This window comes from Pelodiscus sinensis, chromosome 8, assembly GCF_052426305.1.
Source record: "Pelodiscus sinensis isolate ZL-2025 chromosome 8, ASM5242630v1, whole genome shotgun sequence".
In the NCBI taxonomy this organism is placed as follows: Eukaryota; Metazoa; Chordata; order Testudines; family Trionychidae; genus Pelodiscus; species Pelodiscus sinensis.
Window position 1 is genome coordinate 26,688,026 of NC_143059.1, and position 24,796 is coordinate 26,712,821.

General features: G+C 44.6%; 1 protein-coding gene across 5 annotated transcripts in view; it reads right to left on the reverse strand.

Moving 5' to 3' along the window:
• The window catches only part of CTNNA3 (catenin alpha 3), a 1,028,503-nt gene that overhangs the window by 967,584 nt on the left and 36,123 nt on the right, over positions 1–24,796 (reverse strand). For 4 of the 5 annotated variants that reach the window (XM_089780114.1, XM_089780112.1, XM_089780113.1 and 1 more), the window contains exon 3: positions 13,055–13,247. In XM_089780114.1, the coding sequence (XP_089636240.1) occupies positions 13,055–13,247 (193 nt within the window). Of the gene's footprint in view, positions 1–13,054; positions 13,248–24,796 lie in introns of those variants that run through there. The other variant, XM_089780115.1, reaches the window with a different exon arrangement.

Below are 24,796 nucleotides of genomic sequence, written 5' to 3' on the forward strand. Positions count from 1 at the left end.
TAATTAGTGAGGGGAAAAAAAATCAATTATTTACCAGCTAAAGCAGGCAACATGTATACACAAAGGCGTTGCAGTCTATGGTTACAAAAAGGTGATAGAATTACAGTAATTTGTCAGTACTGAATATCTTTTAGAGAAAACCAGACTGCATATGGTGATCTCAGCTTTTGTTTCCTAGCTCCCTCCCTGTAGTGTCCAAACTGTAAAGAGATTAATGTTCATGTTAGCTAGCTTTATTTCCTTCTTCCAGAATTCAACCTAATGAGATGAGCTGTCTCACAGGTAGCACCTTAATGGGTGAAAGACAACCATCAGCCCAGTCTGTATATCATGTTGGACCCACTTAATTATGAGGGCCCACTTAGTTATGATAGTCTTTCTACATTACTGGTACATAGATTGGGAAGGCCAGAAGAAATGGGTCTAGAATGAAAGAGGAGCCAGAAAATCAAGGTATGTGAGACATGTAGGGTCCCATGGCCCCCCAAATGGCATGGGGGGGGAGGGCAAGGGGCCAGCAGCTAATGGGCAAAGCCATCCCATCCTATGAATGGTTTGTCCAACAGTCCTGGACCCCATGCCTTGAGGTCCCTACAGGGCCCAGGGGACTGGAGAGGTCAGCCCCCCTTCCCACTCACTGGTGGTAGAACAGCCCCCTTCCCATTTACTGGTGGAGGTGGGAAGCGGAGCAACCCAGTCTCAGCCCATTCTACTCCCTGGTTCTTCGCTGTGTTGCTCCACTTCCCGCTACCAGTGAGTGGGGGAAAGCAGTTCTATCCCTTCCCACAAACCCTCTTCCCCAGCAATGGCCCAGGGGACTAGCGAGAGCCCTGGCACAGACTACAGGGGTTGCCCAAACACACACACACACACACACACACTCACTGACAGTGGAAAGTGGAGCAATGTGGCTGGGAGCTTGGGGAGTGGACTGGTCTGGGGCCGGGTCACTCCACTTCCTACCTCTGCTGCCAGTGAGTGCTAGGGCAACCTCTGCTGCCGGTGACAGGCCCAACCTGGGGTTGAGTGGGAGTGAGATGAGGAGAGGGTACAGGAAGGAGTCACATGGAGGGCAACCACATGACAAGTGCCACATTGTGACCCTCCCCAGCCATCGCAACTGTGAGAAAAGGAGATAAGCACATAATACAAGTAGCTGAAAGAACACCAAACACAAACTGAAGCTATCACACATACAAGGTATTACAAATTGTCCTAACATGCAACAGGCAACCAACAGCACCACACAATATCATCTCCCTCCTGCTTCATCATAATCTGCCATAAAAATGGTGGAGCTGTTATTTCTCACTGCTTCCAATTATCACCAACAGTGAGAAATAGTGGATGGGCTGCCAGTACAGAGACAAGGACACTACCAAGTTACATGTGTACGTGTGTGACCCTACACTTGGTGGGTCAATAACTGAACAACTAGTAGTAAAAGCATAGTCCAGCCACAGGCAATAGTAGTACCCTTACTAGGCCTTAACCAAGAGTAAGGATATCAAAAAAGCGACATGGAAAACCCCAGAAAACAAAGCACCCATGAATCCCTCTCATTTTGCTGTTCACAGGTAACTGACAGATCTGCTTGCTGCAACGGCATGCAGCACTCTGTTTGGATTCCTATAATAGTGCAAGAAATCACCCAAATATCAAATTAGGACAATGATCTTAATACTCCTTCTGGCTCCAGAAAAGTCAACGACTAGAGGCACTTACTTGTTTTAACCTATTTTCTTCTTTTGCTCCTTCACCTGTTCCTACGACTGCTCTCCTTTCTCTTCCTGCAGATGTATCCTGCAGTATTCCCTACTGCTTCTTATCTCAGCAGCAAGTGTCCCATTTCCTTTCTCCCCAGGCATTTTAACATACAACCAGTTCTAGAGTTGCGTATGCAGCCCCTTCTTATAGCACGCAGTAATTATAAGTCTTTTCCCATCCTCTCACTAGGACAGACAGTCTCTCCAGAGAAACAGCACTTTAAATTGCCCAAACCCATCTTCCTTTTAGAGCTCTGAGGATACCCTTTTCCTGGACTGCAGTCTTCCTAATGTTCAGGCTGGCTCCTTGAAAAGTTAGCTAGACTGCTTCTTTTAGGAGCTCCCCCATTGACCCTCTCTGGATCAGGCTGGAGCTCACAGCTCTATTTATCTCTCAGACTGCCTTCCATAGCTGAGGTTAGTTTCATAGGTATCAACTCAGTGGGTGCTTCAGGGCTGAGGCATCCAGAGAAAAAAAAGTTAGTGGGTGCTTGGCCCCCACCAGCAGTGAAACTCCCTTCCCACACACTAATGGTCTTCTTGATCAACTCCCCCACCACCTTCCCAGCACCTTTAAAGCTATTCTGTCTGCAGTGTGCAGGAGGGACTGGGAGAGGGGGAGGAGTGGGTACAGGGTGCACTGAAAGGACAGGAATTAACTGGGTGGGAAGAGATGGGGTGGGGATGGAGTGGAGGCAGGATCTGGGTGGAGCAAGCATAGGAAGCAGCAAGATAGGGACTTGATATGGGAAGAGTGGGGGCAGGGCTTGAGTCTTAGCAGTGGTTAAGCATCCCTGGAAAGTGTTGGAAGCCAGCACCTGTGGTTAGTTTTTATAGTTGATATTTCCTTTCTAGAATGCCTTCAGCCCTTAATAAAGCTCTGGTGCTCCCCTTTTAATCAAGCAGATAATTAAGACCAAGCATACTAGCAACAGTTCTTACTTTGTAGCCTTGTAATTTTGTAAGTAATAAGTTAGTTAGTTATAATGAATGTATGTTATAGCTTAAGGTTTGGACTAAATTTAAACACAAGATGTAGGCCTCAGACAGACCAGGCAGCTTTGTTAATTTAGCTCCAGTTCTGTTTGATCTTAGCATGTTCTGATATTAACTCAAAGGGATGGAATATTGTAATACATAGTGATGTCAATAGTAGGTAAGGCCTTGTAATAGATAGAAAGAAGTTTAATGTTGAAAGACTCTGTAATTTTGTTAAAATGACTAGAAGTACCCCTTTGTTCCAAGCTGCTATTATGTAAATGTATTTTTTGTGTCAATGAGAGAGAGAATGTTTTAGGAGAGATAAGTGTGAAGGCCATTGCATGCCCAGATGGTCAGAGTAGGGGCCGGAAACTGAGAAGCACATTATCAACTAAGCTAAAGCACACTGAAGATGCAAACTGGACCGGGGCAGATTGATGAGCCCTGAAGTTAGTGGCAAGCACCCTTTGATAGGGAACCAATAACAAGTTTCGCCAGGGCACAACACCCAAGAGGGGTCGTCAACATATTGATATCAGATGACTGTGAGAACAACCTCCAGATAAACATGTGTTGCACAAAAACTGATTGTGATGCTGAGTGACTACTTAAGTTCTGACACGGCAAAATTCTTAGACTTGCATGGAAAGAAAATCATATAAAGGACGAGATACCTTGTATGAGTCTTCGGGTTCCATCCTGTTACAACCATGGAGCATCAATCCGGACTGACATGCACCCGGCTCCTCCCTCATACTCAACTTATCTGGCCAATAAATTGGATCGAGCAAGTGACTGGTAGCTATTCCATCAGCAGGACACGTGTGAGGGTGTGTGTGTGTGTGTGTGTGTGCGCGCGCATGCATGTGCGCTCCTATACTACTTTATTATATTAACAATAAACGTAGTGTGTTGCCTTAGCCCCCTGAAAAAGATCCTGTGTACTTCTTTTAAGCATAACAACTTAAGGGCCAGCCATCCTATAGCACACCCTTTTTGTTTGGTCCCATTCTATTTTAAATACCGCTGTGAAGAAGCAAAGTTGAAGGCAGTGAATTTGTCATCATCCTCTCCACCCACAAGGCATTCCAAAGCTTTGGTCCGATTGCCAAGGAAGTCCTGTCGCCCACATGTGAATTTCATCCTTGATGTTAAGAGCTTTATTGGTCCTGGAAAACTATATTTGTCAAGAGACCACATTGTCTCAATGAGAGAGTTGCCCGCTGAGGTATTCAGGGACAGTTTCATGTAAGGCTTTGAAGATTAGCACCAGGGCCTTGAGTTTGTCCTGATATTCCCTGAGAAGTCAATGTAATAAGAAGAGCACTGAGCCCATCAGCCTAGTTAGGTGAATTGCTACAGTTTTTACTAATGCAATTTTTTTTTTTAATTTATAGGCATAGTGAAGTGTGGTAGTCCAGCCTGGATGTCGCAAAGGTATCGCTGAGTGCTGTTCTGGCTAATTGTAGATGGAGAAAAGCATGTTTGCTAGTCTCATTCTGTGTGTCCAGCAGCAGCAGGTTTTCTATGCTGCACTCCACTGTGATAATCTGAGGCAGACCTCTTTGATGGAGAGTGAGATACTAGTTGACAGATCATTAACGTACTTTTGCTCCCCAAAGACGTGTTCATCTTGCCCATGTTTCAACTTCAGCCAGTTAGAAAATGGTACAAGGAAAAAGATGTGGATCTCCTCCTCTGGCATTTAATACCATGGTGTCAGTTTCACACAGCAGCTACTTGTAGTATAGATGTATACATCAAATGTCCACTGCCACTCAGGCTTTTCAGCCCTGTTCAGACACCTCTATGCCATGGAACAGAACAATTATTGGAAAACTTCACACTAGAAATCTCCACCTCCACTCCATGGCCTGTTGGTTGCCTAATGTGCGATCAGCACTGTCACATCCCACTGACTCTTTGTGGGCCTAGTTTTTTCATTACTCTTTACCTGCATGGGAGGGAGGGTGATCTAATGTCTACGAGAGTCATTAGGCGTTAAGTTATGTTTATGCCCCGTGAATTCTGACTTGAGTGCAGCTCCACATGAGTGCAGGATTTATTCATGCAGATTGCATTGCAGAAGCAGGGGGCATCAGCAGGGGGGCTGTGCTTTATTTTGAGGAGAGGTAGAGGGGAACAAATAAGTGTAAACCATAAGTCATTGTCGCATTCCTTTGAGCACCTTTCTTTACAATTCTATTTTTAAAGTACAGTGAAATTGTTTCCTCGTGTATTTTCTTTGATAAGACTTCTTGTGAAGGAAAATTCAGAATGTCAGATCCATATTTTCGCTCATTCCTTTTCAAATAGCAACGGAACTATGCTACAGTTATTTTAAGTGAATATATTATATATAGTGTACATTATCTAAGAAAACACTTGTGACATGATAGCTGCTAAACGCATGCACCATGAACATGGCAATAAATGGAAATACATGTAGGCAACAGCTGTTCTCTTTGAGACCTTATATAGTCTGTAAGTAATAGCAAAAAATACCAAACATTTTAGCTAAGCCTAAATAGCTGTTTGGAAAACAATTATCACAGATCCACAAGAGTCATTATCCTGCTGATAAACTACATTGTTGTTCTATTTTGAAAATAATTAAAGATCAGCTCAAACCAAGTTTAAACGCAAACTGTGGTTTGAAACTCACTATCTAAGGGTATGTCTACACTACAAAGTTAATTCAAACTAACAAACGTTAGTTCGAACTAGCGGTTTGTATGTATAGCACCTATCAAAGTTAATTCGAACTTAATTCGAACTAGCGGAGCGCTTAATTCGAACTAGGTAAACCTCATTCCACGAGGACTAACGCCTAGTTCTAATTAAGTAGTTCAAATTAAGGGCTGTGTAGCCACTTAATTCAAACTAGTGGGAGGCTAGCCCTCCCCAGCTTGCCCTGGTGGCCACTCTGTGCACCACCAGGGAAACTCTTCTGCCCCCCTCCCGGCCCCAGAGCCCTTAAAAGGGCACGGTCTGGCTACGGTGCCCGTGCCAGGTGCAAGCCTGCTAGCACCCAGCCAGCAGACCCTGCACCTGGCACGGCACGAGCCAGCCACCCGCTGCCACCCAGCCCTCCACCTCTTCCCGGGACCAGGTTGGCGGCTCCCAGGAGCCTGCCCGGGGCCGCAAGAGGTGGGCGCCCACCTGGTCTAGTGCGGACATCGTGGACCTCATCCACGACCTCCGCACTAGGCACAGGAAAGTGGCTGTCTAGGGCAGGATAGCTGCCAGCCTGGCCACTCAGGAGCAGGTGTGCATGAAAATCAAGGTGGTCCAGTGAGACCCCTGACCCTGAGCCTAGAGCTTAGAATGGCCGTACTGGGTCAGACCAAAGGTCCATCTAGCCCAGGAGCCTGTCTGCCGACAGCAGCCAACACCAGCTACCCCAGAGGGGATGGACCGAGGACAATGACCAAGCCATTTGTCTCGTGCCATCCATCTCCAGCCTTCCAAAACAGAGGCCAGGAACACCATTTCTATCCCCTGGCTAATACCACTCCATGGACCCAGCCTCCATGAATTTATCTAACTTCTCTTTAAACTGTTCTAGTTCTAGCCTTCACAGCCTCCTGCAGCAAGGAGTTCCACAGGTTGACTCTTTGCTTTGTGAAGAAGAACTTTCTGTTATTAGTTTGAAGCCTGCTACCCATTCATTTCATTTGGTGTCCTCTAGTCCTTCTATTATGGGAACTAATGAAGAACTTTTCTTTATGCACCCTCTCCACACCACTCGTGCTTTTATAGACCTCTATCATATCCCCCCTCAGTCTCCTCTTTTCTAAGCTGAAAAGTCCCAGTCTCTTTAGCCTCTCTACATATGGGACCTGTTCCAAACCCCTGATCATTTTAGTTGCCCTCCCCTCTCCCACCTCCTTTTCCCAGTCCCCCCGAGTTTTGTTAAATAAAGAGAGTTTCTATTTTTGAACACACGTGTCCTTTATTTTGTACATCAGGAAGGAGGGCTAGGGAGGGGTAAGTGGAAGGAGGTGAGGGAGGAATGGGGTACGAGCCCCTGATGGGGAGGACTGGGGTGGCTCTGCGGGCTCCTCTCCTACAGCTCCCTGATTGACACCCTGCCCCCCCCCCCCCGGATGGCAGCCTGCGGCAAGTGCAGCCGGGCTGATAGCCGAGTGCTGTGATGTGCCGAGTGTGGGCATTCAGGGCACTCCAAGACAGGACTGCTTTGCTGTCCCTCATCGAGTTAGACAAGAGAACGGGAAACCCCTGAGAACTGTCTGTCCAGGGTGGAGGTCGGGACCCTTTAAGCACAGCCCTCAGCTAGCCTGAGACAGCAACTCCACGCTCTAAGTCCCAATCTGATGCCCTGCCGGCACTGCTTCCGGCCATCCTTAACCTCAGTTCAGGGTCCACTCAATGTGGACATGCTAGTTTGAATTAGCAAAACACTAATTCGAACTAGTTTTTAGGTCTAGATGCATTAGTTTGAATTAGCTTAGTTCGAATTAACTAATTCAAATTAAGTTAGTTCGAATTAGTGCTGTAGTGTAGACATACCCTATAGTGCTTGTTAAAGAGAGGAGTAGTTCAATGTATGCAAGTCTATTTTTTTCTGGAGTAATAATAATGCAGGATTTTGTGAGTGAGTACGAAGATGCTGTTTGTGGCACATTTGAAATCTTGTAATGAGGATCATGTTTAAAGTCCTTGTATTTAGCCATAGGAAATATCCATTTTTAAAAAATATATATATTACTAGAGTACCTTTTAAGAGAAGTCCTCCAAAACAGAACAACACTGCAGTTCTTTATGGCTGCAGTTAAACCAGGGGAACTCAGACCACAATCCATAAACTACTACCGGTCTATCAAATCATTTGTGCTGATTCATAAAACACCACATTTGAGATCCAACAATAGGAAATATGGAGTATTCTGGGAGGAATAAGCAACTCTCCCAAAAAGCAATTAAAAAAAGTTGGAGAATCTCAGCGTGAAGTGATCAGCTACATGTCCCTAAATCTCAAACTAAACCTTAAGGTTTATTATGGACAAAAGCAGTGGAAATTACCTATGTTGATTGTCTAGTCAAATTAGTAGAGTAACAAATGGCCAACATTGTCCCACAATACAGAGTTTTTATAATTTGTGCCCTATCCTCTGATTATTTCTCTCACTCCAAAAACAAAGTGATACCCCTCACTACGTTGAAATCAGTGGAAAAATGCAATTGAACATGATTTCAATGGGACCGATCAGGACACATCCTGCCTCAGCCTCTAAAGATACTAGGGTAGTAAATGAGTTACACCAGATGAATCAGGTAAAGCATTAATACAATCTTCAAAATAGTCTTCTCATTCTCCAAAAAACAAAGACTTGAGACAGACAGTCACAAGAGCGAGCAGTAGCATCTTGATAAAAAGTTTCTGTAAGTGTGAGCCTTGAAGCTGTAAAACTCCAAAAAATGAGTCCAGCACCTCTATCCTGGTCTGGCACCAGCAAAAAGAAACAAGAATTTGACTCATGTCACATTTCACAAATTCCTTAGCTCTTACAGAACCTTCTTGAGTGATATCAGCTGAAATGCAAGCAGATAAGAGACTGCATTTGTATCATCTTCCTGTTGGTCTGCAGCCAACAGACAACTTGGCTTTGTAGTGAGCTAATTTATCCAGAACATTTTAAAATTCCAATATGAGCACCAAGTAAGTGACAGCTAGTTGCAAACATCCTATAATTCATGAAAAAGTCATATAAATAAATCACGTGGCTGTCACCATAAAAAATGATGCCCAGAGAAAATTAAAGACTGTATGCTGTTACATACATGACACACACATAGTTTATCAGGATTTATGATGTACCTCTTCCAAAGAAAGTAAATAAGATCACATACATAGCCCACTACATACATAGTTTATCAGGATTTATGGTGTACATCTTCCAAAGACACTAAAGTAAATAAGACCTCTAACACCAGCAGAGTATGATATGAGTAATAGGCAATGAAGTTATTATGACCTAGATTGCATGCCACAAGTTAAACCAATATACAACTGCAGAGAACTATCAATGTTTACAGTGTGAACAAACTGGTATGAATAGTACTGTAGTTCAGCTCCTTAATATTAACTTAAATAGTTTAACAAATCATTGGAAGAAAATTGCTTGTGAGCACTTAATTTGTCATTGCACAATGATAGGAGGTAACACTGAATTAACTTTCTTTAAATATGTAAGAGCTATAGGTAATCTACTTTATGCATCTATTATTGTAGTCATTTCTTGTCCTAGCTCAGAGTCAAATACATTCAAACTCTGATATATTTCTATATTATCTATGTATAAAAATCAATAAAACTATATGTTATCTCTTAATAGGACAGGAAAGGATAGGCTACAATTTTAAGAGTGCTCTATAAGAAGTGATTTTTTTCAAAAGGCCTCAACAGAATATGCATGATGGTTAATAATATCTGACATTCCCTCTTTTCATGCCAAAAATTCAGAAGCCGTATCCATTTTGCACAAGTTTAGCAATGTAGCCATTCCTCGAGTAGAAGCCAAGTAATACGTGATCGCTACTCTGAATATCAATGGAGCCTTGGAAAGTATTGGCCAAGTACAATAGGGAAAAACCCCTGTTCCTAGTCTTTCCATGTCCATAAAGTGCAGCTAAGACTGATTTTTCAGGTTTCATGTAAAAGATGATTCAGGAAAGCATCTCTTTTCAAGGACAAACACTTAACCACATTCTTATAGTTAAGCGTACATTCAGTCCCACTGAATTCAATGGGTGAAACCTTGGCTTTCTTGAAATCAATGGCAAAACTTTCCTTACTTTCACTAGGTCAGGATTTCAGCTAATGTGTTTGAGATTTTCTGAATTGAAGCCCAGTTCGCTATAGCTGCATGCTACTCGGTTTATTAATGGCTCCTTGGAAAAGATGACATTTTGGGGATTGAAGTCTGTTATTCCAAAGTTTAAAGCTTTGCACACTCAGAGTATGTCCACACTGATGCTTGAGGTATGAATGCAGCACAGGTAGACATACCTACAATAGGTTAGCCCATGCTAGTATGTCTTACAAGTGTAGATTCAGATGCCAAGATTTTGGCATGGGCTAGCAAGGTGCATATATACTTAGCATTTTCAGAACATCAACATAGCCTGTTCCAAAGTTCATGCCACCAGCTCTACACTTCTATTTTTAGCCATGATAGCTTTGGAGGAAGCTAGCATAGGTATGTCTACCAATGCTAGTCACATATTGGACTGCAGTGTAGACATATCCTGGAGGAATATGTCTTAATGCACCCTAAGACTATTGTAACTAGATCTCTTTCTTTCTAGCTTGTTTCTATTATAAGGCTACTGTAAAAGCATAGCATGCTTCTGATACATTTGGTAATTATGTCTGTCTACAAGACTGTTTAGAGCATAAGTTCCATGGCTACATACTTTATCATGTATTTGAAAAAAAAATATAAAGTGAAATATAATAGCTTACAAATGTTGTCTCTAAAAATTAAATTTGCAAATTAGCAGAAAAGCTAATTGAAGTTGAGACATTGGTATCATAGTTGCTTAAGAAATTCATGCACATTAAACACAAAACTTGCTGTTAATTTAGAAAATTGCAGCAATAGATAATGGTCCAAATTCTGCCATGACTTTTAATGGGGGTTATCTGGGATATCATCCACAGAAGTAGTATAGTAGTATGTTGTAAATGATAGAATATTAGATTGTATGACTAACTTTTTATTGTGTTTTCTAAAAATGCCAATGCTCTAAGTTGCAATCTGGAAGCCAGACAGTTTTTTTAAAATGTGCCAAACACTGCTCTCATTACATCACTGCCCCTTCGCAAGTGAATAGAATTTGGCCCATCTTTTTTTACATTAACAGGATTTACATGATCCTTCAGGAAGTTAAAACTCTACAGCACTGAGACTCTATTAGAATGGTATTATGTACATCTGCTATAAGTCCCCTGAATCACTTTCCTTAGTCTGACTCCATGATACACCTAAAATTAATGTCCAAGTACATAGACCTCAGTGAACTCTGTTCATCTATTTATCATAAAAATAATCCATCTTAAGTATTACAGAAAAATCACTTTATGTGAGTAGGAGAGGTGCAAAATTCAACAGTGCATTCACTTGAGATTCAATGCACATAAGAGTGCAAAAACTCAAAAATGCTTCAACTGAAACAGGCAAAGCTTACTTAGTTTTATGTCAGAAATTAAGCAAAACCAACAATTTTTGTATGGGGTCTACTTAAATCCACATTTTTCCCCAAAAAAACCTCTTTTTCTAGCCTTAGAAGGGTGCTATATATTTTCTTCCAAATAAGATGATAAAGAGAAATTGGTTCATAGCACTCATCTCTGTTAATTTAACCAGATTCAGTCTTATCAAAGCATGACCATCTTTAAAATGACTTTAAATAAACTATAAACAGCACATGTTCATTTCAATGAGCTATATAACCAAGAAGGGTAATGAGAGGAGAGGAGACTGACATCACAGCAAATACAAAACCAGATTCTTTGAAATTTCTGCTCCAATCTGGACTACAGCCAGGACTGCAAACAGAGTCAGGTAAAAAACTGGCAACTCTACTATATCTGAGCAAATAAAATTTATTTTAGGCTCAAAGTTAGGTGAAGGCCCTCCAAGGGGAGCAGTGGAAGCAAAATAAAAATCTAACTGACTTAAAGACTTAGCTTGGTAAGTTATGAATGAGACTGCCTACAATGGCATTGGCTACATTGGCGACTGCCAGTAGCAAAAATCCCCAATGTCTGGAGGCGGGACACTAGACGAGGAGGGCCCTGAGTTACTACAGAGAATTCATTTCCCAGTGTTTGCCTGGTGCATCTTGCTAATATGCTCAGGAACTGACAGATCACCATATTTGAGATAAGGAAGGAATTTTCCCCTAGGTCACAGTGTAAATCAGGGGTGACTGGTTAAGAGCAACGGGGGCCACTGGCCATGTGACTGCTGAAGTTGAGAGAAAGGGAGGCCCCAGACCTTTGGTGTGGGCACCAGGCTGCTGCACCCTCTAATCACCTCACTGCCTGATGGCTGGACCCCTGCTCCTCCTGCCCACAGCATTTGGAGCACGTGCCCCCTCATGCACACACATACATGGAGATTTCACTTCACTCATGCAATGTGGGACACCAGGATTCCGATCATGCTCCAGTGCTGGGTTTGGGGGGGAGGGGTGACAAGTCTCAGGACTTTCTCACAGGGCTGGATTAACTCTTCTGGAGGCCTGGGGAAAATATATTGGGGGGGGCACCCCAAGACTCTGGGGTAGGGCAAACAATGAAAGATGCGGTGTTTAGGAGGGAACTGGCAGGGAGCAGACTTGGGTAGTGCTGCAGAGTCTGAGCAGGAAGTAAAATGCAGGAGTAGAGTAAGGGTGGGGGGGCTGTGAGGGAATGAAGGGTGGGTGCAGTAGCAGGGTGTGAGGCAGAAAGAGAGTGAGGGAGGGTGCAATAGTGGGGTGAGAGGCAGAGTCTAGGTAGATGTTAGGGTGTAGGGCAGCGGTGGGGAACGTAAGGCCTGGATCTGGCCCCTGAAGCGTAGAGCCTCCCCCAGCAATGGGGAGGCCACACGGGCACCCCAGCCCCAACTTATTTTTCTGTGGATCAGCAGCCCCCCCCCCCCAACGCAAAAAAGGTTCCCCACCCCCTGGTGTAGGGTCTGAGGGGGAGGAAAGAGCAGGGGTTGGGATGCTTACTTGGTTGAGCTCAAGGGAGGGGGCAACAAATGGCCCCACATGGCTCTGTGCTTGTAGGCACTGCCCCCCCACTGTTCCCCTTTGCCACTAATCCCTGCAAATGGTAGTGGCGAGGGGAAAGCCTGCAGGCCCCTGTGCCAACCGGAGGAGGGGGAATGGCAGCACGCAGAGCCACTTCCTTCCCTCTGCCAGGCAGAGCTGGCTACCTATGGGCTTTAGCATCAGGTCTCTCTGCGTCCCCCCACAGCAGGGAGAGGAGGGGAAAATCCCAGCCTCACAGACCAGATCAAGGAGCCACGGACCCGATCCAGCTCGCAGGCCATAGGTTCCCCATCCCTGCTTTATTGCCCATGGCTCCTCAGGCCAGAAGGTGTTGCCAATCCTCAGGCCACTATCAGACCTTTTCATCTGCCTCAATCTGTTCCCCTTGATTGGCGCTAACAGGGCAAGAGCTAATTAGATGAAATTGCACCAGCAACCTGTTATAGAAATGCTAACAAAAATGATGTAAAGCTGAATTCTTTAAGCACCTGTTTATGCATCATAATGGGTCCTGTACTTACTTTCTTTACGAACATCATCAAGTGCTGCATTAAGTTCCTCCTTAAATACAATGGCTTCCTTAGTAATTTTCTCCCCTTTGTCCAAAAGATTCCAAGTCGCTTTTTCCACAGAAGCTAGGAGGACACGGGCTCTTTTAGAACATCCTTTTTTCTGATTAGAAGGGGTTTGTGGGCAATTCACTAATGTGGTAACCTAAAATGTAAACATAAATAAGTGAGAGTGTCTTCAATTCTACAGCCAATAGACTAATATTACTTTTAATTATTCAAAATTAACTGCAAAATAATTTAACATCCCCAAGAGTAAGCAACAGAACTGCAGATACTTCAAAAAGAAAGTGCTAATAAGATAGTCAGACTGGTCAACACTTACATTATCTCACTGCCTGACTTTTGAAATTCTCCCAAATACCTTCATTTCATAGACTTCAAAATGCAGCAGGTCGAATGATTGTTGCCACTCTGATCAGTCACATTACCATTGCTCTAGGAGTCTGATGCTGTTTCTTGTAAAGTGTCATAATGACATCAAAATTAAGTTTAGTTCCAAAATCTTAGTATTAGCAAGAAGCATAACTGCCCGAGTAACATCTCCATCGTTCCGCCATTTCCTTTGGGCTACTCCCCCTACTATCTCACAAGCAAGGACAGAAGCATCCACAGCATGCAGTATGTACAGACCTCTCTCTCCAAATTCTTTCCCTAACGTAGAGAAGAATCACAGAGAACAGGGAAGAAGAATTCAATTCAATGTTTTTTGAACATTAGTGAAGATGTGTGTATGTTATGAATCTGGGTAAGAACATCATCATCCAAACTTCCCCTCTCTTGGAATTCACACCTCCAGATCAGCTACTAGAAGTGGGCCTCATCCTCCCTGATTGGATCCACCTGGTCATCTCTAGCCTGATTCTGGCCTGCATATTTATACCTGCCTCTGGAAATTTCCACTACATGCATCTCACAAAGTGGGTGTTTGCCCACAAAAGCTTATTCTCCACACTTTGGTTAGTCTATAAGGCGCCACAGGACTCCTCACCGCTTTATCATCCAAACTGTGTTTAAGACATGAATTTTAACAAGCATAAACAAGTTATTTTTATGTAGCTTCCCAGTCCATGAGCCGCATCTATTGAACACAGCCTCCATGCTCCGAGCCCAGATCTACACTAGGACTTTATTTTGAATTTATCAGTGGCATGGCCACACTACCAAGCCCATTATTTTGAAGTGACAGGCTGCAGAATTCAAAATGCGTACTCCTGCTTTTCATCAGGAGTAACACTAATTCCAAAATAGCTATTTCGAATAACCGTTGTGTGGGGACACTGATGCCACTATTTTAAAATCATTGATCTCCAGAGGCCTCTCAAAGCTGCAGCTCTGACCACTCTGGCCACACCAGGCATCTCCACTGCCCTCTTCCTGCAGAGCTCTAGAAGTCCCAGGAGAAGGAGAAGCACTTGTCTCACGTGGCCAGCTTCACAAGCCCAGTCCAAGGAGACATGAGCGACCCCAACATCCCCTTGGACACCCTGACAGCTGCCAGTGTAACCCACACATCTAGTGGGTGTGGATCACTGTCCCATGCAGTGGGACTTAAACCACTTACAGCCAGAGATAAGAACAAGGGGTCTCTACAGCCAAAGCTGAGAGCCATCTGGCTTTATAGCTCCAGCTGTGGAGGCTCCTATGCTAAATTCCAGAGGTCCCAGGTTCAAATATGCCCTGTGGCAGTTACACCAGTGCTTCTGCTGCTCCCATGGCCTCCACTGCCCATGGATGCAGAAGAGCTTCAGCCTGGACTGGTGCAGAGATCCTGGACCTCATTGTGAGGAGGGTACCAACTCCAGGATCTCTGCGCCAAGAAAAGGAACACTGACATATGGCAGGATCCCTGCCAGCCTGGCTGAGAGAGCACACACCAGGACCCTTGGTCAGTATTGTGTGAAAATAAAAGATGAAACAGGCCTACCACAAGGCCATGGAGCAGAGTGGATTCTCTGAGGCAGTACCGCACACCTGCCGCTGCTATGAATGGCTTCATGCCATCTGGGGAGGGGGTCCAGTTACCTCCCCACTATAAAAATGAAGAAAACCCTGAATCTGGGCTGTCCCTGTCTCAGAAGTGGCCTCCTGGCCAATACCGTATCTATCATCAGCAAGACTCTTACCCAATCCTTCAAATGGAAAACAGATACTAAAATAAGTTAACACATGTATTGAGGGATAATTAACATTAATTAGGGAAAATGGGGGGAAATGATTAATCAATAACAAACAGCCAGGATCCACAAAGTATAACACCTTAAAACATAGTACAGGAACTATTAATCAGGCATGAAGCCCAGACCCAAAATATCCCAGGTTGTAAAAAGAATAAAAAGGATGATAGTACAGACCGAAAGCGAAGTACAGTGTGAAGCCTGGGACCTCAACCATTGAACTATTTGAAAGCTCGACAGGAGGAACACCTGGGAGATCCAGCAGAGAGAGAGAGAGAGAGAGAGAGAGAGAGAGGTGACAACTGTGAGATACTTACCATCCTGTGATGGTAAGTATCTGCTCCTTCCTTCACTATAGCACTGATAGAATTCCTCAGTGCTAGGGGCCTGGGCCCCCTGAGGAATTTCACTGTCTTCACTTGGTCTTAGATGGAATGAGGGGGAGAGACATGGACCTTGACTGACAGGTGCAGGGCCTTTTATTAACTTAGTGGTGCGAAAGTTCATATGATTGACAGTCCTGTGGCGTGCAACTCCTGAGGTAAAAGAATGTTCAGGAGCTTGTGGTGAGAAAATCCAGTTGTAGCCAGATTGACCCAGCTCTGCCCTTGCTGATGTGTTCAGGCCTTTAAAAAATGAAGTTTCTCTCTCAAAATGGAGTCTTACAATAACCATCACATAACATTACATTACATTACATAACTTCACAACTTACAAAAATCACTCAACAGTCATCTTAGAGTCCAGCCAAGAGACGCCCAGCATCAGCCTCCATGAGGGTGATGTGGCAGAGGAGGACAATGACAACGAGGAGGAAGAGGAGGAGGCAGCAGCCAGCCAGGTGACCATGCCCACCCACCAGGAGCCGCTGCTCACCTTGGAGCCAGTTTCCCCCTCCTAGGATGTCTCCAGGCTTCCAAGGAACCCAAAGAGGAGCTCTCTATCTTTCCCTATCCAAAAACAGGGTCAGGCGATAGGCTGCAAGGGGCTGCTCACTCCTCTTAGCCTACTCAGCCTGGGGGGTCACAACAGCTTATTCACGAGTCTGCACATGAAGCACAAGTCCAGAGAACTCATCTCCAGGATGCTCTCACACAGGTCCTTTTCTTTCTTCTTGGTCCTTTTCACAACATAAGAACTAGGGGTTACCAAATGAAATAAGCAGCAAGTTTAAAACAAACTAAAGGAAGTTTTTCTTCACACAGCACAGTGTCAACCTGTGCAACTCCTTTCCAGATGTTGTGAAGACCAGGATTTTAACAGGGTTCAAAAGAGAACTAGATAAATTAATGAAGGTTAAGTCTATCAATGGCTATTATCCAGGATAGGTAGGAATGGTATCCCTAGCCTCTGTTTGTCAGAGGCTGGAAATAGATGACAGGAGAGGAATCAATCACATCATGATTCCTTGGTCTGTTCACTCCCGCTCTGGAGCATCTGGCTTTGGCCACTGTTGTAAGACAGGATACTGGGCTAGATGGACCTTTGTTCTGACCCAGTATGGCTGTTCTTATATTCTCACAGGGTTCTTGAAGAGGCCTGCCTTACTGCAGCCTCCATAGTAGGACACCTTACCATGACAAGCTACCACTAAGGAGGCTGGGGTCATGGAACCACACAGCAATGCCACACACGGCCCAGGTTCATGCCTGCACTCAGTCAGCATCTGCTCCCGATCAAGCTTAGTGATGCAGAGGACACTGATCTCATTCATGGGAATCTGCCATGAGAAGGAAGAGGAGAGAACCCATTCGCACTCTCTCCAGCAAGCAGTGTCTGCTTCTCTCACACACACACACACACACACACACACACACACACACACACACACACACCCCTCCTCCAACACACTCCCTCCAGCAGGCAGGCATAGAAGTTCTCTCTCTGCAGGATGCTGCCAATGCCAGACCCAGCATGTGCAGGACACGGAAGGAAGCCGAACCGCATCTTTCCCTCATCCCACCCACAGACTCCTGTCCTGGCCAACACCTTCCCATGCCTGCTTGTTCCTGGGCCGTGGATGTTGCAATGCTGCCCTGGAATGTGTGTGCCCCTGCCAGAAAGTACCCGCTGTCTAGGCAACATATCATAGAATCATAGAATCATAGGACTGGAAGGGACCTCGAGAGGTCATCGAGTCCAGCCCCCTGCCCTCAAGGCAGGATCAAGCTCCGTCTACACCATCCCTGACAGATGTCTATCTAACCTGTTCTTAAATATCTCCAGAGAGGGAGATTCCACCACCTCCCTTGGCAATTTATTCCAATATTTGACCACCCTGACAGTTAGGAATTTTTTCCTAATGTCCAATCTAAACCTCCCTTGCTGCACTTTAAGCCCATTACTCCTTGTCCTGTCCTCAGAAACCAAGAGGAACAAATTTTCTCCTTCCTCCTTGTGACACCCTTTTAGATATTTGAAAGCCGCTATCATGTCCCCCCTTAATCTTCTTTTTTCCAAACTAAACAAGCCCAGTTCATGAAGCCTGGCTTCATAGGTCATGTTCTCTAAACCTTTAATCATTCTTGTCGCTCTTCTCTGTACCCTTTCCAATTTCTCCACATCTTTCTTGAAATGTGGCGCCCAGAACTGGACACAGTACTCCAGCTGAGGCCTAACTAGTGCAGAGTAGAGCGGCAGAATGACTTCACGAGTTTTGCTTACAACACACCTGTTAATACAACCTAGAATCATATTTGCTTTTTTTGCAACAGCATCACACTGTTGACTCATATTCAACTTGTGGTCCACTATGACCCCTAGATCCCTTTCTGCCATGCTCCTTCCTAGACAGTCGCTTCCCATCTTGTATGTATGGAACTGATTGTTCCTTCCTAAGTGGAGCACTTTGCATTTCTCTCTATTAAACCTCATCCTGTTTACCTCCGACCATTTCTCTAACTTGCTAAGGTCATTCTGAATTATGTCCCTATCCTCCAAAGAAGTCGCAACCCCACCCAGTTTGGTATCATCTGCAAACTTAATAAGCGTACTCTCTATCCCAATATCTACATCATTGATGAAGATATTGAACAGTATGGGTCCCAAAACAGACCCTTGAGGAACTCCACTTGTTATCCCTTTCCAGCAGGATTTAGAACCGTTAACAACCACTCTCTGACTACGGTTATCCAGCCAATTATGCACCCACCTTATCGTGGCCCTATCTAAGTTATATTTGCCTAGTTTATCAATAAGAATATCATGCGAGACCGTATCAAATGCCTTACTAAAGTCTAGGTATATGACATCCACCGCTTCTCCCTTATCCACAAGGCTCGTTATCTTATCAAAGAAAGCTATCAGATTAGTTTGGCATGACTTGTTCTTCACAAACCCATGCTGGCTATTCCCTATCACTTTATTACCTTCCAAGTGTTTGCATATGATTTCCTTAATTACCTGCTCCATTATCTTCCCTGGGACAGACGTTAAACTGACCGGTCTATAGTTTCCTGGGTTGTTCTTATTCCCCTTTTTATAGATGGGCACAATATTTGCCCTTTTCCAGTCTTCTGGAATCTCCCCTGTCTGCCATGATTTTTCAAAGATCATAGCTAAAGGCTCAGATACCTCCTCTGTCAGCTCCTTGAGTATCCTGGGATGCATTTCATCAGGACCTGGTGACTTGCTGACATCTAACTTTCCTAAGTGATTTTTAACTTGTTCTTTGTGTATCCTATCTTCTAAACTTACCCTCTCTCTGCTTGTATTCACTATGTTAGGCACACCTCCAGACTTCTCGGTGAAGACCGAAACAAAGAAGTCATTGAGCATCTCCGCCATTTCCAAGTTTCCTGTTACTGCTTCTCCCTCCTCACTAAGCAGTGGGCCTACCCTGTCCTTGGTCTTCCTCTTGCTTTTAATGTATTTATAAAAGGTCTTCTTGTTTCCCTTTATGCCTGTAGCTAATTTGATCTCATTTTGTGCCTTTGCCTTTCTAATCTTGCCCCTGCATTCCCGTGTTGCTTGCCTATATTCATCCTTTGTTATTTGTCCTAATTTCCATTTTTTATGAGACTCCTTTTTTATTTTGAGATCATGCAAGATCTCCTTGTTAAGCCAAGCTGGTCTTTTGCCATATTTTCTATCTTTCCTACACAGCGGAATTGTTTGCTTTTGGGCCCTTAACAACGTCCCTTTGAAATACTTCCAACTCTCCTCAGTTGTTTTTCCCTTCAGTCTTGCTTCCCATGGGACCTTACCTACAAGTTCTCTGAGCTTATCAAAATCTGCCTTCCTGAAATCCATTACCTCAATTGTGCTGGTCTCCCTTCTACCTTTCCTTAAGATCATGAACTCTATTATTTCGTGATCACTGTCCCCTATACTGTCTTCCACTTTCAAGTTCTCAACTAGTTCCTCCCTATTTGTTAAAACCAAATCCAGAACAGCTTCTCCTCTGGTAGCTTTTTCAACCTTCTGAAACAGAAAGTTGTCTCCAATGCAGTCCAGAAACTTATTGGATAGCCTGTGCCTCGCTGTGTTAGTTTCCCAACATATGTCTGGATAGTTGAAGTCCCCCATCACCACCAAATCTTGGGCTTTGGATAGTTTTGTTAATTGTTTAAAAAAGGCCTCATCCACCTCTTCCACCTGGCTAGGTGGCCTGTAGTAGACTCCTAGCATGATATCACCCTCGTTTTTTACCCCTTTTAGCTTAACCCAGAGACTCTCTACACAGCTATCTCCTACATTCATCTCCACTTCAGTCCAAGTGTGTACATTTTTAATATACAAGGCAACCCCTCCTCCCTTTTTTCCCTGTCTGTCCTTCCTGAGCAAGCCGTACCCTTCCATACCAACATTCCAATCATGCGTCCCATCCCACCAGGTTTCTGTAATACCAATGATATCATAGTTGTATTTATTGGTTAGCAATTCCAGTTCTTCCTGCTTATTACCCATACTTCTCGCATTTGTATATAGGCATCTAAGATACTGATTTGATCTTGCCTCCCTGTTGTGCCCTGACCCTCCTTTCTCCTTGCCATTATAGGCCGTAGTCCCCCCTATTTCCAACCCATCTCCCAGTCCCGCACATTCAGCACTTACCTGTGGGCTTTGCTCACCTGCCCCCGACAAACCTAGTTTAAAGCCCTCCTCACAAGGTTAGCCAGTCTGTGTCCAAACAAGGCCTTCCCGCTCCTGGAAAGGTGAACTCCATCTCCGCCAACCAGTCCTTCCTGGAAGAGCACCCCGTGATCAAGGAAGCCGAATCCCTCCTGGTGACACCATCATCGCAGCCAGGCATTCACCTCCAGAATGCACCTCTCTCTGCCCGGGCCCCTACCTTTGACAGGAAGGATAGAAGAGAATACCACCTGCGCTCCAAACTCCTTCACCCGTACTCCCAAAGCCCTGTAGTCACACTTGATCCGCTCAGTGTCACACCTGGCAGTATCATTTGTGCCCACGTGGATGAGTAGCATGGGGTAGTAGTCAGAGGGCCGGATAATCCTCGACAATGCCTCCGTAACATCTCGGATACGGGCCCCTGGCAGACAGCATACCTCTCGAGATGAGCTGTCAGGGCGACAGATGGGTGCCTCCGTTCCCCTCAGAAGAGAGTCTCCAACCACCACTACTCTACGTTTCCTCCTCGCAGTGGTGGCAGGAGACTGCTCAACCTTGGTGGTGCAAGGCCTGGTCTCCTCCACTGTGGGGGGTGACTCCTTGTCTCCTGCTGAAAGTAAAGTGTAACGGTTATGTAACAACACAGTGGGAGGGTTAGGAGCAGGGGTGGAACACTGCCCGCTGCCGGAAGTAACCAGCTGCCAGTGCTCACCCTGCACCACTGCCTCCTCCATAAGTGGCTGGTCAACAGTCCCACATCCTAGGACAGTGACCTCCGTGGACTCCACAGGAATACTGTCCAGGAATTCCTCATGGCTTCGAATGCTCCTCAGCCTGGCCACCTCCTCCTGTAGCTCTCCCACCTGCTGCCTAAGAGATTCCACCAGCAGGCACCTTTCACAACTGTTGTCTCCCCCAGCCTGGAGATCACTCAGTGGGAATTGCAAGCCACAAATACAGCAAGACCACACCAGGACCTGGGTAGAGGCATCCATGCTCAGGTTCTCTGTCTGGATACAGGCACAGGTGGAGGAGACAGGAGAAGTACTGGCACAAGCGCTTCGGGTCTTCATCACCATCAGTCACTCCCTCTTCAACTCCCCTGTCTGCAGTCCCCTGTCCGCTTCGCTCCCCTGGTCGCACTGCTCTGGCTTTTTAAAGCCTGCTTGCCTAGGTCAGGCCTGCCCCCTTCTGAGTCACACAGGGGAAGGCTGAGCCTGAGGCTAATCAGAGGCAATCAAGGGAACAATGGCAGGCTCTCAGTCCCAACTGCCACAGAAGCTGAAACTGAAACTGCTAGCACTCACCTGGAATCAGACTCAATTCACACCACTTCAAACTGTAAAATTCAAACAGTCAGGCACACACACACACTCACACCACAGCTTGTACTCTCACCGGGTAGCCTCTTCGGCGGTGGGGTCGCTTTGCTCTCCCTCTTCAACTCCCCTGTCTGCAGTCCCCTGTCCGCTTCGCTCCCCTGGTCGCACTTGCTCAAAGCATAATATGGCCTTGCTCAAAGCATATTACCACGTCTGAACTGAAACCTTCACTGTCAGCTCAGAGATTAGAGCTAGGCTTCATACATGGTGTCTCCTGGGATGATTGCCCTTGGAACCTTTCTTCACAGCTGCGAGCTTGGCACATCCCCCACCTTCCACTCCATCTGACAGTGAAACGCACCCAGGAGGAGCACGTGAGGGAGTAGATGGCCTGCCTGCAGTCCCTCATCCAGGAACTTGAGGAAGAGCACGACACCAACTGGGAGGAGTGCCAGGTTGACCCGGAAGAGAAAGGCAGCTTTGGATGAGCTGGTACACCATCATAATGCCAAGTTCTCTACCCTGAATGCTGTCTGTCTGTCTGACTGACTGTTCATTTGGGTTTAGGAAGAAATGTTTCCCATTAGGGTCAAATTGACAGAGACCTTCTTTTGTCATCTTTCTGACAATCTATGAGGTATAGTTTCATTATGAGGACTAGGACTTAGAAAATGCCATTTGTAACTGGTGGGATTGTTTAGCTTGTCATAGCTTAAGGCAAGTGTCCAGTGTGGCTAAAGACTGTGCTCAGAAGTAAAGAGAGACCTGATATTTCACTAGTGGATCTTCTGCTTATTGGAGAAAAAGTCCTGACATCTTTGCAGACCTCTAGTATTCAGAAGAGTGAGATGAATCCTAGGGGTAGGCCAGGGAAAACATTCTCATGGGGTTATACAACCGAAGTCCTATACCTCACTGTAATGACACACTTAAATGCCTACTGTGAGCGAGTTGGGGGAGGTAGGACAAAAGCACCTCCTCCACAGAATTAAGCTAACTAAATTTCAGGCTGCCATTTAAATTCATTCCTGTGTCTATCTTCCTTCAGCCGCATATCTTGATTAAGACTCATGTGGTGGTTTACAAGCTTTCCTTCAGAAGTTCACAGGATTTTGAGATATGCTGGATCATTGCCCAATGTAGGCTTCAGACATCCTCAGAAAGCACTTCCCTAGCCAGTCCCTGAAAGGAGGAAGTCTTAGCCCCTTAGTCATCCATTTGGTATTTTGGGATAGAGAATAAAAGCAGGCCACCTGACCTCAGCTGCTTTGAAGAGTCATGAGAGAGATTTGATCATGCAATTATCTTAAGCCTAGATTATTAAAAAGTTTTCTTTAGACTCAGTTCAAATAGCAAAGGAAAGAAACCAAATTATTTACTGCTTGGAAACCAGCCAGCTGGTGGAATATGCACTAAAAGCAACAAACTTTATTTTATTTTTTTACACACAAATCCAAGAATATTTAGGGGATTCAATATATAGCCACAAGGATCATATGTTGTTAAGAACCTTTACAGTTTATAGGCTGATATTTCCAATGTGGAAGGCAGCAAGTGTAATGTTAAAGATTAGCACACAGCCTGAATGAAACACCACTTCACCTAAATGAAAAGCAGGATGGATTTAAAGAAATTTGGTTATTTGCCAGTCTCAGAAACGTGTTACAAATAAGTTTTATTTATTTTAATTTTCACTGAATTCAGAGGTGTTTAATGTGCCTTTACACACACGTGATGGGTGTTTGTGTTTTTGATAAGTCAGAAACAGCAGAGTGTAAAATGCAGTTGTTACTCCAGTAGATGTAAGTTTAAACCTGCAGGACCTTGCACCTTCAGGATCTCTGCCAGGAACATCAGAAGCTAAAACATACTGCATTCATTTCCATGGAAATGGGCTCAATATAATTTAATTGAGGCTGCCTCTGATCTAAAATACCAGTCACAATTTGATAAAAAGTTCGTGGCTCACAAAAGTAAAGAAATACAAAAACAATACTGAAAGATGTGTAATGGTGATTCTGAATGAGGGGCACAACTTGCACAGAAATAACAGCTATGCAGCGGCATCATGCTAAGTGTGCTCCTTTTGCTACATCATTAATACAGCTAGCAGCAGAAGGATATAGTACCCAAAATGCTTGTATAATAGCACATGCTGTTAAATAAAGAATGATCCTATTTATGAAGGCCATGCTTAACCACAACTCCCCATTAAACACTGTCAAATCCTCGTGCACCACAGTGGCAATGCACAACATGCATCTTTTCCAACACTCAGTGAAAATCCTCATTCAGTACATCTGAAAAAAAAAAAAACCCCACACCCCAAAACAGACTACTACTACAGATTCAAACTTCATCCCTGACATTCTCACTCCAAACTGCAAATGTCAAGCAAGTAGTCTGCTTTTCATTTCCAGATTTCATCTAAAAAGATTCTGAGTGAGGCCAGAGGCTGGGATATCTTGATTTAAGGATATCCTGGATGCTGTGTGTATCTAACACAGGCTCTGAATGGGTTACTATGGGCTTCAGAAGCAAATCAACATATCAGGCTGCACCTGCAGAGTGGGCCGGTGAAAACTCGGGAGACTCTCATTGTTCAAAAGAATAATGGATTTGCTTTGAGCTGCCTAGTGGCAAGGGCCATACAGCTTGCTCATTCTTTCAAATACTAACAGTCCTTTGTGTAATTCAGATGGCAGGAGAAGAGACGTATTGCCTGCATAATTTTTTTTTTTTTTTTTTTCTTTGCAGCTCTTAGGCCGGTCTGCACTACAGAATTACTTCAGTATAAGTGTGCTGTTCGGGGATCTGAAAAATCCACCCTCCGAGCAATGCAGTTATACTGACCTAAGCAATTGCACCAGTGCAGTGTTTTAAGTATAGACCTGCCCTTAAAGTGCACTTATTCGACACAGAACTAAAGACTCAACTCCCCTACTACTGATAGATTTTCTTTCACCCTTCCATTTAAAAGGAGGAATGCTAAGCTACAAATGTGTCATGACAGAAGCCAGATGCCCCAAGAAGGGAACAGAAGGTTTAAACACCAAAAATAATCGGCTAAACAACTGACTGTATACAGAGTTATTGTACTATAAAATATATCAAGTGAG